The sequence below is a fragment of the Hypanus sabinus genome, chromosome 8, assembly GCF_030144855.1.
Source record: "Hypanus sabinus isolate sHypSab1 chromosome 8, sHypSab1.hap1, whole genome shotgun sequence".
Taxonomy (NCBI): domain Eukaryota; kingdom Metazoa; phylum Chordata; class Chondrichthyes; order Myliobatiformes; family Dasyatidae; genus Hypanus; species Hypanus sabinus.
The window spans coordinates 155,981,160-155,994,896 of record NC_082713.1 but is presented as its reverse complement, the minus strand read 5'-3'; the positions used below and the strand labels follow the sequence as shown (position 1 = coordinate 155,994,896).

Below are 13,737 nucleotides of genomic sequence, written 5' to 3'. Positions count from 1 at the left end.
GGTTAGCCTGCAAGATTTGCCACACTCTTCCAGCACCAACATAGCATGTCCACAACTTACTAACCCTAACTCACACACCTATTTGGAATATAGGAAGAAGCTGGAGGAAGTCCACGTGATTACAGGGAGAACATGCAAACTCCCTGCAAACAGTGGTGGGAATTGAACCCCAATCTTCCGATCGCTGGCTGTAACGTTCTCCTTCGGGTGTAACGAACGCCGAATTTAACGTCCGGATAAACCACAGCCAATGCAAACCAGATCGCAGTAAGATTAACCATTTACTGTTCACTCTTCACATTAACATATGGTGAAAACTGTTGATAAAACAATACAGGATTGATACAGTATTTGTTCCTTCCTTAATATCACATTTCAAGTGTAAATACTTGCAAAGGTGACTATAACTACATTACACTAAGGTGCAGTATACAGGGAGAGTTTACCTGCTCCATTGACTACTTTAAATACACTTCCATGCAAACTATCCGCGACTCTTTAACTAACGAAAGCATAAACATTATCTACCGTCGTTACCTCTAACAGGATCAGCATTAACATCTTAGTTCAATATATCGATTATCTATTAACTTACAGCGTTGCTCTCACTGTGATTTCTCATGCCTGCAAAACTGCTTGTGCTCAGGTGAGCCTCGTGGAAAGCCCCCACCCTCGCGCTAATTTCAAACCGGTGTTTTCCCACAAGACGCGGCGAAACCGGATGTGACGTCATCGCATGCCGATATATTTTACATGCAATGAATACACTTTAAACACTTCTAATTCTAACTAGAAAATACTATTGAATGAATTACTAAGCGAAAATATTATAAACTAAATAACTGTCGTAAAGACAGCTCACTCCCCGCTTGACCTTCGTAAGGTCACAATGAGCAGAGTACAAACTTAGTCTCTTAATCAGTCATTGGGTAGAAGTAGAATAACTTCTGTAACTGGCCTTTGGTAAATTTTCACATCGCCTTGGTCGGTAGTCTTCAATTCGATCTTCCTGACATGTCCATCCTCGCTAGGGAATGTAGCAGTGATTCTGGCCGTTGGCCAGCTGTTGCGGGTGGCTTGCTTGTCCCTGAGCAGGACTAAGTCTTCAACTTGAAGATTCCTTCGGGGTTCTGTCCACTTTTGTCTCTGTTGCAACAAAGGTAGATATTTTTGTCTCCAGCGAGGCCAGAACTGATTTGCCAAAGCCTGGACTTGTCTCCATTGCTTTGTGTACAAATCCTTGTCTGAGAAGTCTCCTGGTGGAGGAGGTGCTCCTGCCTTCTGTGTAGGGAGCGTTGATGGCGAAAGTATAAAGGGGTTTTCTGGGTCAGAAGACACAGGTAGGAATGATTGTGCGTTTATAATGGCTGTGACCTCTGCCATTAGGGTGCACAGTACCTCGTGGGCCAATCGGGTGTGTTGCTGCATCTCAGGTTTCCTTTTCCGGGTTTTCCGTAAGGACGTGAACCGTTTGACTACCTGCTCTTTGTTATCTGGTGAGCGCTGGCGTGGTTCTCTGATAGGCAATGGGGCAACCCCATTATTTGCTTCATCTCTGAAGACCTTGGTGTCTTTGGGTTTTAAAGAAATGGTATCTTGAGCTGATTGTGCAAGTTTGTTTCCGTGCTCGGTTTGAACGAAAACTGACTGACCTAGCGTCTCGTCGGTTACTTTACGCTTGGTAATGTCTTGTTGTGCTTCTTTAGGGTACACCTCAGTGAGGCAGATCTCGGAACAAGAACGGCTTGACTGAGTTTGACCGCAAACTTCTGTACAGTTCGAGCTGACAATTGTTGTCCTGGAGTGAACCTCTCCCTCCCCGCCGTCCTGTTGTGGGGGTGAAGGAGCGTTGACGGTTCTTTCATTCTTGACTTCATCACGGAGCCGTGAGGGTAAATTTCCTTCCTCGTATGGATGTGATGCAATCGTGACTCTCTGAGGTTCCTCGTAGCTGGGGAAGTTATCGAATACGTATGGAGAAGGGAGAAAAGCCTGCCTGTCTATTTGAGATTGTACATAGTCGCTTGTGCGTTCCAGTCTGGTCCTTTCTAAAGTAGATCTTGCTGCGGTCAGATCATGCGACCTTTCAGCTTCTTCTATGTACTTTGCTTCCGCCACGGCAGCTTCTTCTTCTCTTTCTAGCTGCAGCACTTGCAACTCTGTCGATATTTTTGCCATTTCCAACTGGGTTTCGGCTTCTCTGGCGGCCTCTTCTCTTTGTCTGGCGGCCCTTTCGGCTTCTTTGGTGGCCAGTTTCATTTTCAAAACTGCTTCTTGTTTGGCGTAATGCAGTCGCACCTTGGCGGCTTCTGCCTTGGCTCTTGCCTGTGTGGACTTACTTGATGTCGTTCTACTGCCCTTGTCGCTGGGCGCCATCGACTTGATCCCGGATCGAGCTGACATTGCAGCACTTGGAACACCTGATAACGCCCGGGTGGGCTTACTTGATGTCGGTTTACTGCCCCTGTCGCTGGGCGGCGTCGACTTGATGCTGGATTGAGCTGACATTGCAGCACTTGAAACACCTGATAATGTCGCTTTTTCACTGTAACGTTCTCCTTCGGGTGTAACGAACGCCGAATTTAACGTCCGGATAAACCACAGCCAATGCAAACCAGATCGCAGTAAGATTAACCATTTACTGTTCACTCTTCACATTAACATATGGTGAAAACTGTTGATAAAACAATACAGGATTGATACAGTATTTGTTCCTTCCTTAATATCACATTTCAAGTGTAAATACTTGCAAAGGTGACTATAACTACATTACACTAAGGTGCAGTACACAGGGAGAGTTTACCTGCTCCATTGACTACTTTAAATACACTTCCATGCAAACTATCCGCGACTCTTTAACTAACGAAAGCATAAACATTATCTACCGTCGTTACCTCTAACAGGATCAGCATTAACATCTTAGTTCAATATATCGATTATCTATTAACTTACAGCGTTGCTCTCACTGTGATTTCTCATGCCTGCAAAACTGCTTGTGCTCAGGTGTGCCTCGTGGAAAGCCCCCACCCTCACGCTGATTTCAAACCGGTGTTTTCCCACAAGACGCGGCGAAACCGGATGTGACGTCATCGCATGCCGATATATTTTACATGCAATGAATACACTTTAAACACTTCTAATTCTAACTAGAAAATACTATTGAATGAATTACTAAGCGAAAATATTATAAACTAAATAACTGTCGTAAAGACAGCACACTGGCATTGTAAAATGTGCCTAATTGCTACGCTATTGTGCCACCCTTTTTGGTAGCTATGCTCTAAGGAGGGCGTGATTGCATTGGAGTGAGAATAGTGAAGTTTAACCAGGATGTTAAATTATGAGGAATGACTGGATAGGCTGTGTTTGGTTTCCTCATGGCAGAGGAAGCTGAGGCATTCTGGCAGAGGTATTCAAAATTATAGGAGGCACTGTTAAGGTGGATGTGTGTAAAACCAGAAGTCATACTATAGATTTAAGATGAGGTGTTAGAGAATTAGGGAAATCTGCAGAAAAAATTTTCACCCAGGTGTTTGCACTCTTGACCACATTGCTTCAAGGTGATCAGGGTGGGGGAGTGGATATAGCATCACAAAAAAAAAGGAACAGCAAAACAGGCCATTTGGCCCATCTCATCTAATCCTGATCAGTGAGCACCCTTCCACTTAAACCACTTTATGTCAAAGCAATTCAAATGTTCATCCATTCACCTATAAAATGCTGCCAGTTACCCAGGCACCCTCATATAACTCAAACAGTTGCCGAATGTGCATGAATCCCCTAGCTATGGAATGCTACTGGCCAAGTGTAGGTAAATGGGATTAGTAGAGAATAGGTACCTGATAGTCATAATTGGTGACTAAAGTGCCTGTTTCTCTGTTGTTTGACTCCATAACATTAAACCAAGTTTTTATCCACTTAGAAAGACAAATGAGATTTAACTTAATCTCACAATATTGTTTGGAAATAAAACTTCCTCCAAATTAAAGTGAACATTTTCATTAGCACTATTCCTATCTTTCACCTCCAAGAGGACCTCAGCCTTGTCATGGTTTGCAGGCTTGCATGCCTCAATGACCCGAAGGGGTGTGTTGGCTGGAATCAGGGCTTTATGCTTTGGTTCTTGGTGGGGTCACCCATGCCAAACAGGTCAAAGGGTAGAGGCCAGACTTAGAGTGGTCCACTGGTCTTCCAAGTTTAGGTATTCAGCTCAGGGCTAACAACGCTGACTGGTAAAACAAAATTATTACAGAAGCAGCAATGAAGAATCCTACATCTGAGTGTGACCTGGAACTTGCATGACTGACAGTTGTGAAAACAGAGTGGTAACTACTGACACAATGAAGGAAGTCCTGAACACCACCAAAAATGGAGGGCCTTCATTTGCTGCTCCAATTGGCAGCTGCATAACAGCAGTAGGGATAGAGGGACCCTTCAGTTGTTATTTAAGTAACAACTATAAAGATCATATCATACTGGTTAAAGAAGCTATTTAGCCTATTGAATCTGTGAAAGCATTTTTTTCAAAAGCAATTGATTTGTTATCATCGCAAACATGAGGAAATCTGCAGATGCTGGAAATTCAAATAACACACACAAAATGCTGGTGTAACGCAGCAGGCCAGACAGCATCTATAGGGAGAAATACAGTCAATGTTTCGGGTCGAGACCCTTCATCAGGACTAATTGAAAGAAGAGATAGTAAGAGATTTGAAAGTGGGAGGGGAAAGGGGGAGATCCGAAATGATAGGAGAAGACAGGAGAGGCGGGGGATGAAGCTAAGAGCTGGAAAGGTGATTGTCAAAAGGGATACACAGCTGGAGAGGGAGAGAATAATGGGATGGGAGGCCTAGGGAGAAAGAAAGGGGAAGGGGAACACCAGAGGGAGATGGAGAGCAGGCAAGGAGTTATTGTGAGAGGGGCAGAGAGAGAAAAAAGAGAAGAAAGGAAAAGAATGAATGAATGAATCAATGAATCAATCAATCAATAAATATGGGATGGGGTAAGAAGATGAGGGGGGCATTAACGGAAGTTAGAGAAATCAATGTTCATGCCATCAGGTTGGTGGCTACCCAGACAGAATATAAGGTGTTGTTCCTCCAATCTGACTGTGGCTTCATCTTGACAGTAGAGGAGGCCATGGATAGACATATCAGAATGGGAATGGGACATGGAATTAAATTGTGTGGCCTCTGGGAGGTCCTGCTTTCTCTGGCAGACAGAGCGTAGGTGTTCAGCGAAATGGTCTCCCAGTCTGCATCGGATCTCACCAATATATAGAAGGCCACACCGGGAGCACCAGACGCATAATATCACACCAAATACTATTTGGCGAAAGTAAGCTAGTGATTTGCATTTTCCTTCTCATTATTTAATGGACTATAAATGCACCAATTGCCAGCTGGTGGTGCAGTGGCATCAACACTGGACTTTGAGGTGGATGGACCAGAGTGCAACTCTGGCCGGCTCCTTGCACGCTCTCCATCTGTGCTGGGTTGAGCACTGAGCTACCAACTCGGCCTCATAAAAAAACAGTCAAATGTTACCAAAATGGCAAAAAAAAAATGCTGCTTCATGCACCTCTAGCTGTGAAAAGGAGCAAGAACAACATAAATACAGCAAATAATACAATGAATTCCTTATTGTTTCTTAAATCAAACCAATCAAATTTTAATTCTGGCCTCTTTAAAGCAGGAATAAATTTTTTCAGCAAAGTTACTGGCTATCCTTTCAACCCTTCCTTTTCTTTTGTGAATACTTTCTTTCCAGGATGAATAAGCATTCACTACTCTCCATTTTATTGCAACATCTAATCTCACTTGGCATACTTTTTTTTCATTTATTGACATATGTATAAAATTCTAAAGGGATTGTACAGGCTAGATGCAGGAAGATTGTTTCCAATGTTGGGGAAGTCCAGAACGACGGGTCACAGTTTAAGGATAAAGGGGAAGCCTTTTAGAACTGAGATGAGGAAAAACTTCTTCACACAGAGAGTGGTGAATCTGTGGAATTCTCTGCCACAGGAAACAGTTGAGGCCGGTTCATTGGCTATATTTAAGAGGAAGTTAGATATGGCCCTTGTGGCTAAAGGGATCAGGGGGTATGGAGAGAAAGCAGGTACAAGGTTCTGAGTTGGATGATCAGCCATGATCATACAGAATGGCGGTGCAGGCTTGAAGGGCCGAATGACCTACTCCTGCACCTATTTTCTATGTTTCTATACAGTGTGGAATAGACCCTTCTGGCCTTTCAATATGCACCACCCAGCAACTCCGGATTTAACCCTAGCCTAATCACGGGACAATTTACAATGACCTATTAACCTACAAACCAGTATGTCTGTGGACTGTGGGAGGAAACTGGAGCACCCAGAGGAAACCCACACGGTCATGGGGAGATCCTACCAACTCCTTACAGGCCGTGGTGGGAATTGAACCCGAGTCACTCGTACTGTAAAGCGCTCTGATCATTACGCTATCGGCCCCCCGCCACACAATACTCAATTAGAATACCTTTCTTTTAACATGCTCCCACCTATCACGTATTATTTTTAACTAGACTGCCTCTCCTTTTTCTCAGTTCATCTTGTCTTTTCTAAAAGTATATTGGGGACCAATCTACTGAACAATTATTTAGAAAATATAAGTGCAAGACATTAGCTATGGTACCTCATTTAGCTATGAATTATTTGATTCAAAATAGGATGTATTAGTAAATTATTTTTCCTGGCAAAAAATGAATTCTAATGATTAAGAGCATTATGGAAAATTTATATATCTTGCAGCCCATCGAGTTCAATGGAACCACAAGTGAAAAGAGTAGAATTGATAGTTAACTCTCATGTATGGTCAAAGACAATTTTTTTCTGTGTTCTCACCACACCCCCCAACTTTCATGCCCTAAAAGTTTATGAAAGAGAATGTTTAAGAATGTACTTGGATAATAAATGAACTTTGAAATGTTGAATAGTGAAGTGCCCTTATCCCAAATCATATACATTTAGCTTGCAGCCTGTTACCTTCAGTAAACAAGCTCATGCTGTCTTACTCAGAATTCTTATAATTACTACCCTCCCCTCAAGTTACAAGCCCTCCTGATGTCCCAGTGTTCTAGTATTAAAATGTTCAACCTTGTGTTTAGGTTATTTACATTCCTCGCCCTCTCTTAATCTCTGTAACCTCCACTAGCCTCATGATGCTCTCCTTCAAGCATATTGCACTAGAAATACTTCTGCACCATTTTGCCAGCATCAAGGTGCAGTTCTGTATTGAAAGGCAACATTCTTTAGCAGTAAATTTAAAACGGTAGTCCTGGGCTCCTCTGTGTAATTCCACTTCACTTTGTGAATTATTGTGTTAGTGACATCTTTCCTTACTGTTCTGATCTCAGGGGAAAAAAAAACAATGAAGGGGTAACTCCAGAGTACAGCTTGCGCAAAACATTCAGCGATTAGAAATCATTGGCAGGAATTGAACACATACTCTAATGATGAGAGAGGAAGCAAAGTACACTCTGGGGCTGAGGTTGCTGCAATTTTCTGAAGAATAGCATGTGTAAAAAGAACCTTCCTTGTGCAATGGCCACTTACCTCAGCAAGTGGTGTTCAGAAGGGCAAGAATGCCCTTTATGAATGCCTGTTTATTGGGAAACCAAATGTACTTTCCAGGTGTGAATGCAAAAGTCATATTGATTAAAAATCAAAGGTTCCTCACCTTTGCTGTTGGAGCTTTGCTGAACTTTTGCGATACATCTGTGAGTAGCAACATATGAAGTGTGGTATATCAGCAGAAACAGTCCAAAATGGATGCTGAGGCAGTATTTCTAACTGCAGGAGTGACCTTTACTTTGACTTTGAAGGAGAACCTGCTGAAGCCACCTGGGGGTGTGCTGACCACGATCCTAGTTTGGGTCAGTCTAACTGAGGTTTGTTTTGCTAAGATGTGTGCAGCGTCCTGCTGACGATCACGGGGGAAAAGTGCCTGTTCTTTCTAAATAACATTCAGCTCAGCTCGAATCTTCAGTATTATTAAAACCTGGTCCCTCTCTGAGTGAGTAGTTCCAGTCACAATTCAGACCAATGTAATTGAAAGTCAAACCAGAAATATAGAAAACAAGGATGCACAAAAAATATTTCACCAAAGCACTGAAAGATATTTAGATGCACATTTTTTTAAAATCACAGTTGCACAGCTTTTACTTAATCAATGATGTGTTTGCATTATTGCACAGATAAAAGTGGAAGTTAATTTTATACTTTGTCCTTCAACTCTGTCCAAACATCAGCAGTTGTACCCTCATTCAACCCCTTCACCTTCTTTCCTCCTTTAAGTGACTCCTTAAATCCTTGTAAGCCTATGAGATTTACTGCAGGAGCAGAATTAGACCATTTGCCCCAATGGGTCTGCTCTGTCACGACTGATTTATTGTCCATCTGAACTTCATTCTCTTGCCTATTTCCCATACCCTTCGATGCTCTGACTAATCAAGAACCTAATCAACCTCCACTTTAAATATACCCAATGTCTTGGCCCGCACAGTTGTCTGTGGCAATGAATTCCACAGATTCACCCGCCTCTGGTGAAATCCTCCTCATCTCTGTGCTAAAGAGACATCTTTCTATTCTGAAGCTGTGCTCTCTGGTCCTAGACTCCCACACCATTGGAAAGACCATCACCGCGTACACTCTCTCTGGACCTTTCAATATTTGATAGGTTTATCTTCGACAGGCTTCCCATTTAAGATTTCCATCTTCAGCTGATTTTTTTTCTCTAATTTCTTCCTTGTATTTTTGAATAATACGTATTGCAGTGATTTAAAAACTGCAGATAACCAAATATAACATATATAACATATAACAATCACAGCACGGAAACAGGCCATCTCGGCCCTCCTAGTCCGTGCCGAACTCTTAATCTCACCTAGTCCCACCTACCCGCACTCAGCCCATAACCCTCCACTCCTTTCCTGTCCATATACCTATCTAATTTTACCTTAAATGACACAACTGAACTGGCCTCTACTACTTCTACAGGAAGCTCATTCCACACAGCTATCACTCTCTGAGTAAAGAAATACCCCCTCATGTTTTCCCTTAAACTTCTGCCCCCTAACTCTCAAATCATGTCCTCTCATTTGAATCGCCCCTACTCTCGATGGAAACAGCCTATTCACGTCAACTCTATCTATCCCTCTCAAAATTTTAAATACCTCGATCAAATCCCCCCTCAACCTTCTACGCTCCAAGGAATAGAGACCTAACTTGTTCAACCTTAAATATTAAATATTGTTCAAATATTAAATATTTAAAATACTAAATATTAATATAGAATATTTAGTACTTTACTACAGGAGAAATGGATCGATGACAGTTTTTCATTTACTTATTTTTCAGTATTATCTTTATTTGTAGACATCTTTTCCCATCACTTTTATACTAAAATAATGAGAATAGATAAGGCACCTATTCTCCTGATATTCCAGTTTCATTTTGTTATCATTTTAATGCCTAAATGAAACACTGTACATTTGTGAAGAAGTATTGAAATCTTATGATGTGCTTTGTCATTAATCAAGCACTAACATTGTGGTGTAGAATATCCAGACAGCTTTCAGTAGTTGATTGCAACTGGAATGGTAACCTGCTATCTGCTTTTCAATTCATTTCAAACTGCATACTGTATGGAGAATCATACACAGACAACAGCACTGATTAGTCATGACATGGTGAGGCAAGATTTCTCCCACAGGAGAACCATTTTTAATGTATTGGCTTTTTGTACAAGCACTATTAGCAAATACGTTTCACAATTACTGTGATGGGAATCGAATTTATGGCAGAAAAAGCAATGACCGCACTGTCTTAAAAACCAGGCTCCATCATGTTTATACAGCTTCAATATTTTAGTGACAGAATAGCTGATTTATTTTAAAATGGTATCAATAAATTCACCCAGGAGGAAGTAAGATGCTGCTCCTATCCAGCATTTTTTAGAATCCTGCAGCTTCCTCTACAGCTCTAAAAGCACTACGGACTACATTTGTATATTCCTACTCTGACATTGTGGCTGAAAAGAGAATAATATTCTACAATAATTTTAACATTAAAAGTCATTTTTTCAGAGATGAATAGCTGTAGTGGTGACTGTACATACAACAGTGTGGTATCATACTAACCAGCTTCAATTCGTTAGCTATTAGCTGCTGTTCCAGTTTACGTGGAGCAATCACAGATATCATCTGAGAGATGAGCATCCAACTGAAGATCAGGTGCTCCTTGGTGAACCAGCGGTTTCCTAAACCCAGCAAAAAAAAGGGGAAGAATCAAAACAGGATGAAAAACATCAGAAAATAAAAGCCCAGAGTGTATATTCAATCCAAAAAAAAATGTATTATGTTAAGAGATAAAAGGCTGCGATTTTTTATTGGTTGGTTATTTATTTGAAGACAGTGCTGTAGATGAAAATGAGGCAGCTACATTACATTTCCAGATCTCAAACATTTGCTGCAATCTTTCGTGCCTTTCCCCTGCCACGCATAAACAGCTAGTTAGGTTTCTGTGATGTCACAATTCATTATTTTGCTATTAAGTTCTTAGCAGGTGAACAATGGAAATACAATTAATTTATGCTAATTTTTCTTACCAACCAACCCTTTTGTGTTCACTAAGGTTCTGTGGGCTCGGAGATGGCAATTGATATTTGCAAATTCTTCCACTTGAGGTGCAGGAAGTATTTAACTTGGTTGGTGAGTGGATGGTGGTGCATTTCTTTTGTTGCTTTTGCTGGGCCTCTGAATGTTCTTAACATAGATCCCTGAAGAACTCAGTTGACCTCTCTGTTTTAGAAATGCTGGGCCAAAGAATTGAGTGTGAAATTTAGGAAGGGCAAATTGAGAGAACACACTCCAGTACTCATTGAGCAGACAACGGTGGAAAGGATGCGCAGCTTCAAGTTCTTTGGCGTCAGCATTACAGAGGATCAATCCTGGACCAAGCACAATGATGCAATTGTGCAAAAGGCATGCCAGAGGCTCAGCTTAGTTAGCAGTTTGGGGAAATTTGGTATGTCAGCAAATACTCTAGCAGCAAATACTCTAGCAAATTTCTAAAGATGTACAGTTGCGAGCAGTCCAACTGGTTGCATCACTACCTAGTACCGAGGCTCCAACACATAGAGTTGGAAGAGGCTAAAGAGGATTGGAGATTCAGCTCCATTACGGGCACAAGCCTCCCACTATCGAGGATATCACCAAAGATAGTGCCTCAAGAAGGTGACATCTATTATTAAAGATCCTTACCACCTAGGACATGCCCTCTTTATATTACTACCATCAGGAAGAAGGTACAGAAGCCTGAAAATGCACTCAGAGTGTTTTAGGAGCAGCTTCTTCCCTCTGCCTTCAGATTTTGAAATGGTCCAATGACCCTCACTGTTATCCTTTTACACTTTTTATTTATTATTGCAACTTACAGTAATTCTTTTATGTTTTTCACTATATTAGGGCCCCAAAACAACAAATTTCACCACATATATCAGAGATAATAAACCTAGTTCTGATTCTGATTTGTATGAGAATGTATTTTTAATTGAAGAAGACTTCAGAATATTTTCAAAGTGCTTTCCCTGTCGTTCAAACAATCCCTTGCCATGGCAGAGTTTTAGTGAGTAAACGTTTTACGGAAGATAACTGAGTGCACATAATGTCTCACTGCTAGGTGTGATATCTTAGGAGATGAAGCTACAAATGCAGGCCTGCTGAACTCCTCCAGCATTTTGTGTGCATTGCTTGGATTTTCCAGCATCTGCAGATTTTCTCATTTGTGATTGGAGACAAAGCTGCTTTAAATTAACCTATCCAGAAATGGATTTAAAAGAATTTGTAAAGATGTATTTGGTGGTACATCTCCAGTACACTTCCTATCGACAATCATATTCAGGGTCTAGAGAACCACTGCTGCCCAATACACCATGAACTTCATGCTAGATTTAAGGACTTGATCTTCAAGCACACTTCCCCATGGACAGCTAATGGCTGTGTTGGTGCACTGAATTGTAAATTTCACCTTTGATGTCCGACTTCTTTGGGAAGTCAATATGGTCCATAACTTCCTGGTTCTCCTCAAAGTCCTTAGAGTGCAAGAAATCTCAGATAGAGATAAGAAATTTCTTCACATAAAGGGTGATGAATTTATTGAATTCACTACCATGGAGGACTGTAGGAGTTAAGTCGACAAATATACTTAGATGGAGGAGAGATTAATTTCCTGATGCAACCGTTTTAACTTGCTTTGGATTGTTTGTTACATTGAAGATAATAAATGAACAGAAGGTTTGTTGTTATAGTTACATTGATTGAAAGGTGGGTTTGTTTGAAAAGGCTCATATACAACAGCAACCTGTACTTCTTCATACAATAGAAATAAAAAATGCTGTAATTTCAATTAAGAACAAATGAGGCTGACCAATTTTAATTACTTATTCACAGGTGCACATATAAAAACCCCTTCACAAAGATGAAAAGAACAAGAAAGGGTATATTTAAAAACAACATCCAGAAACAACTCAGGATATTTTATTCTTTAGTAAATTAATCAATTGTTTGAAAGTTCAAGGTAAATATATTATCAAAGTACATCTATGTCACCATATACAGCCCTGAGATTCATTTTCTTGCAGGCATACACAATAAATCCAATAATCATAATAGAATCAAATAAAGATCGCACCAACAGAACGGATAACCAATGTGCAAAAGACAACAAATTGTGCAAATACATAAAGAAAGTAAAAAAGAAATAATAATAATAATAATAAAAAATAAGAAATAAATATTGAAAACATGGGATGAAGAGTCCTTTAAAGTGAGTGCATAGGTTAAGGCGAATAGTGCAGAGAAGTTGAAGTTGAGTGAAGTTCAAGTCAAGTCAAGTCACTTTTATTGTCACTTCAACCATAACTATACAATACACAGTAAAAATGAAACAATGTCCTTCCAGGACCATGGTGCTACATGGAGCAACACAAAACTACACAAGATTACCTGAAACAACACAAAACTACACTAGACCTCGTGAAACAATACAAAACTACATTAGACTTCAGACCTACGTGGGACTACATAAAGTGCACAAAACAGTGCAAGACAGCACAATTATTAATAAACAAGACAGTAGACACAGTAAAGGGCAAATTACAATATAATAATAAGTGATGTAAATGTAAACAATGTAAACAATGTTTTATCAGGAATTGAAAAAGAAATGAACAAAAATTGCAAAGGGAGTGGAGTGGTCTAATACCAGGCTCTAATGCAGCTAGTCAATATACTCTCCACCACATATCTGTGGAAGCTTGTCAGTTTTTGATGTCATTCAATTCAAGTTTAATTATCATTCAACCAGATATGAATATTCATGAATACAGCCAAGTAAGACAGTGTTACTACAGGGTCAAGGTGTAACAAATACTTTACCAATAGTCACACACGGTAAGTGCACACAAGAGCATATCATGGAATAAACGAGTCCAGCCGCACCAACTCCCTCCCCTGCAGCTTGATGCCCGGTCCTCGCACATATAAGACAACAAACCCATAAAGAATATACAACGACACAGAATATGCATGTATATAGTCCAGACTTCCCAGCCCACTGAGATCATCTCTCGACCAGCATGACGTCCGCAGCTTGAGGACCATTCCTCAAACATATACACAATATTAGTAATAACATAACCA

At 40.6% G+C, this 13,737-nt stretch overlaps 1 protein-coding gene across 2 annotated transcripts; it reads right to left on the bottom strand.

Annotated features, from left to right (window-relative positions):
• Positions 1 to 273: 273 nt before the first annotated feature.
• LOC132397828 (uncharacterized) lies at positions 274 to 7,790 on the bottom strand. 2 transcript variants are annotated; one of them, XM_059976579.1, is made up of 2 exons: positions 7,716 to 7,790; positions 274 to 2,674 (listed from the first exon to the last, which is right to left on the bottom strand). In XM_059976579.1, the coding sequence occupies exon 2, from the start codon at positions 2,506 to 2,508 to the stop codon at positions 919 to 921; it is 1,590 nt and encodes a 529-aa protein (XP_059832562.1). In that variant the 5' UTR covers positions 2,509 to 2,674; positions 7,716 to 7,790; the 3' UTR covers positions 274 to 918. The 2 variants fall into 2 exon arrangements, with proteins under 2 accessions (XP_059832562.1, XP_059832563.1); XM_059976580.1 differs by lacking the exon at positions 7,716 to 7,790 and adding an exon at positions 2,953 to 3,061.
• Positions 7,791 to 13,737: the final 5,947 nt, after the last annotated feature.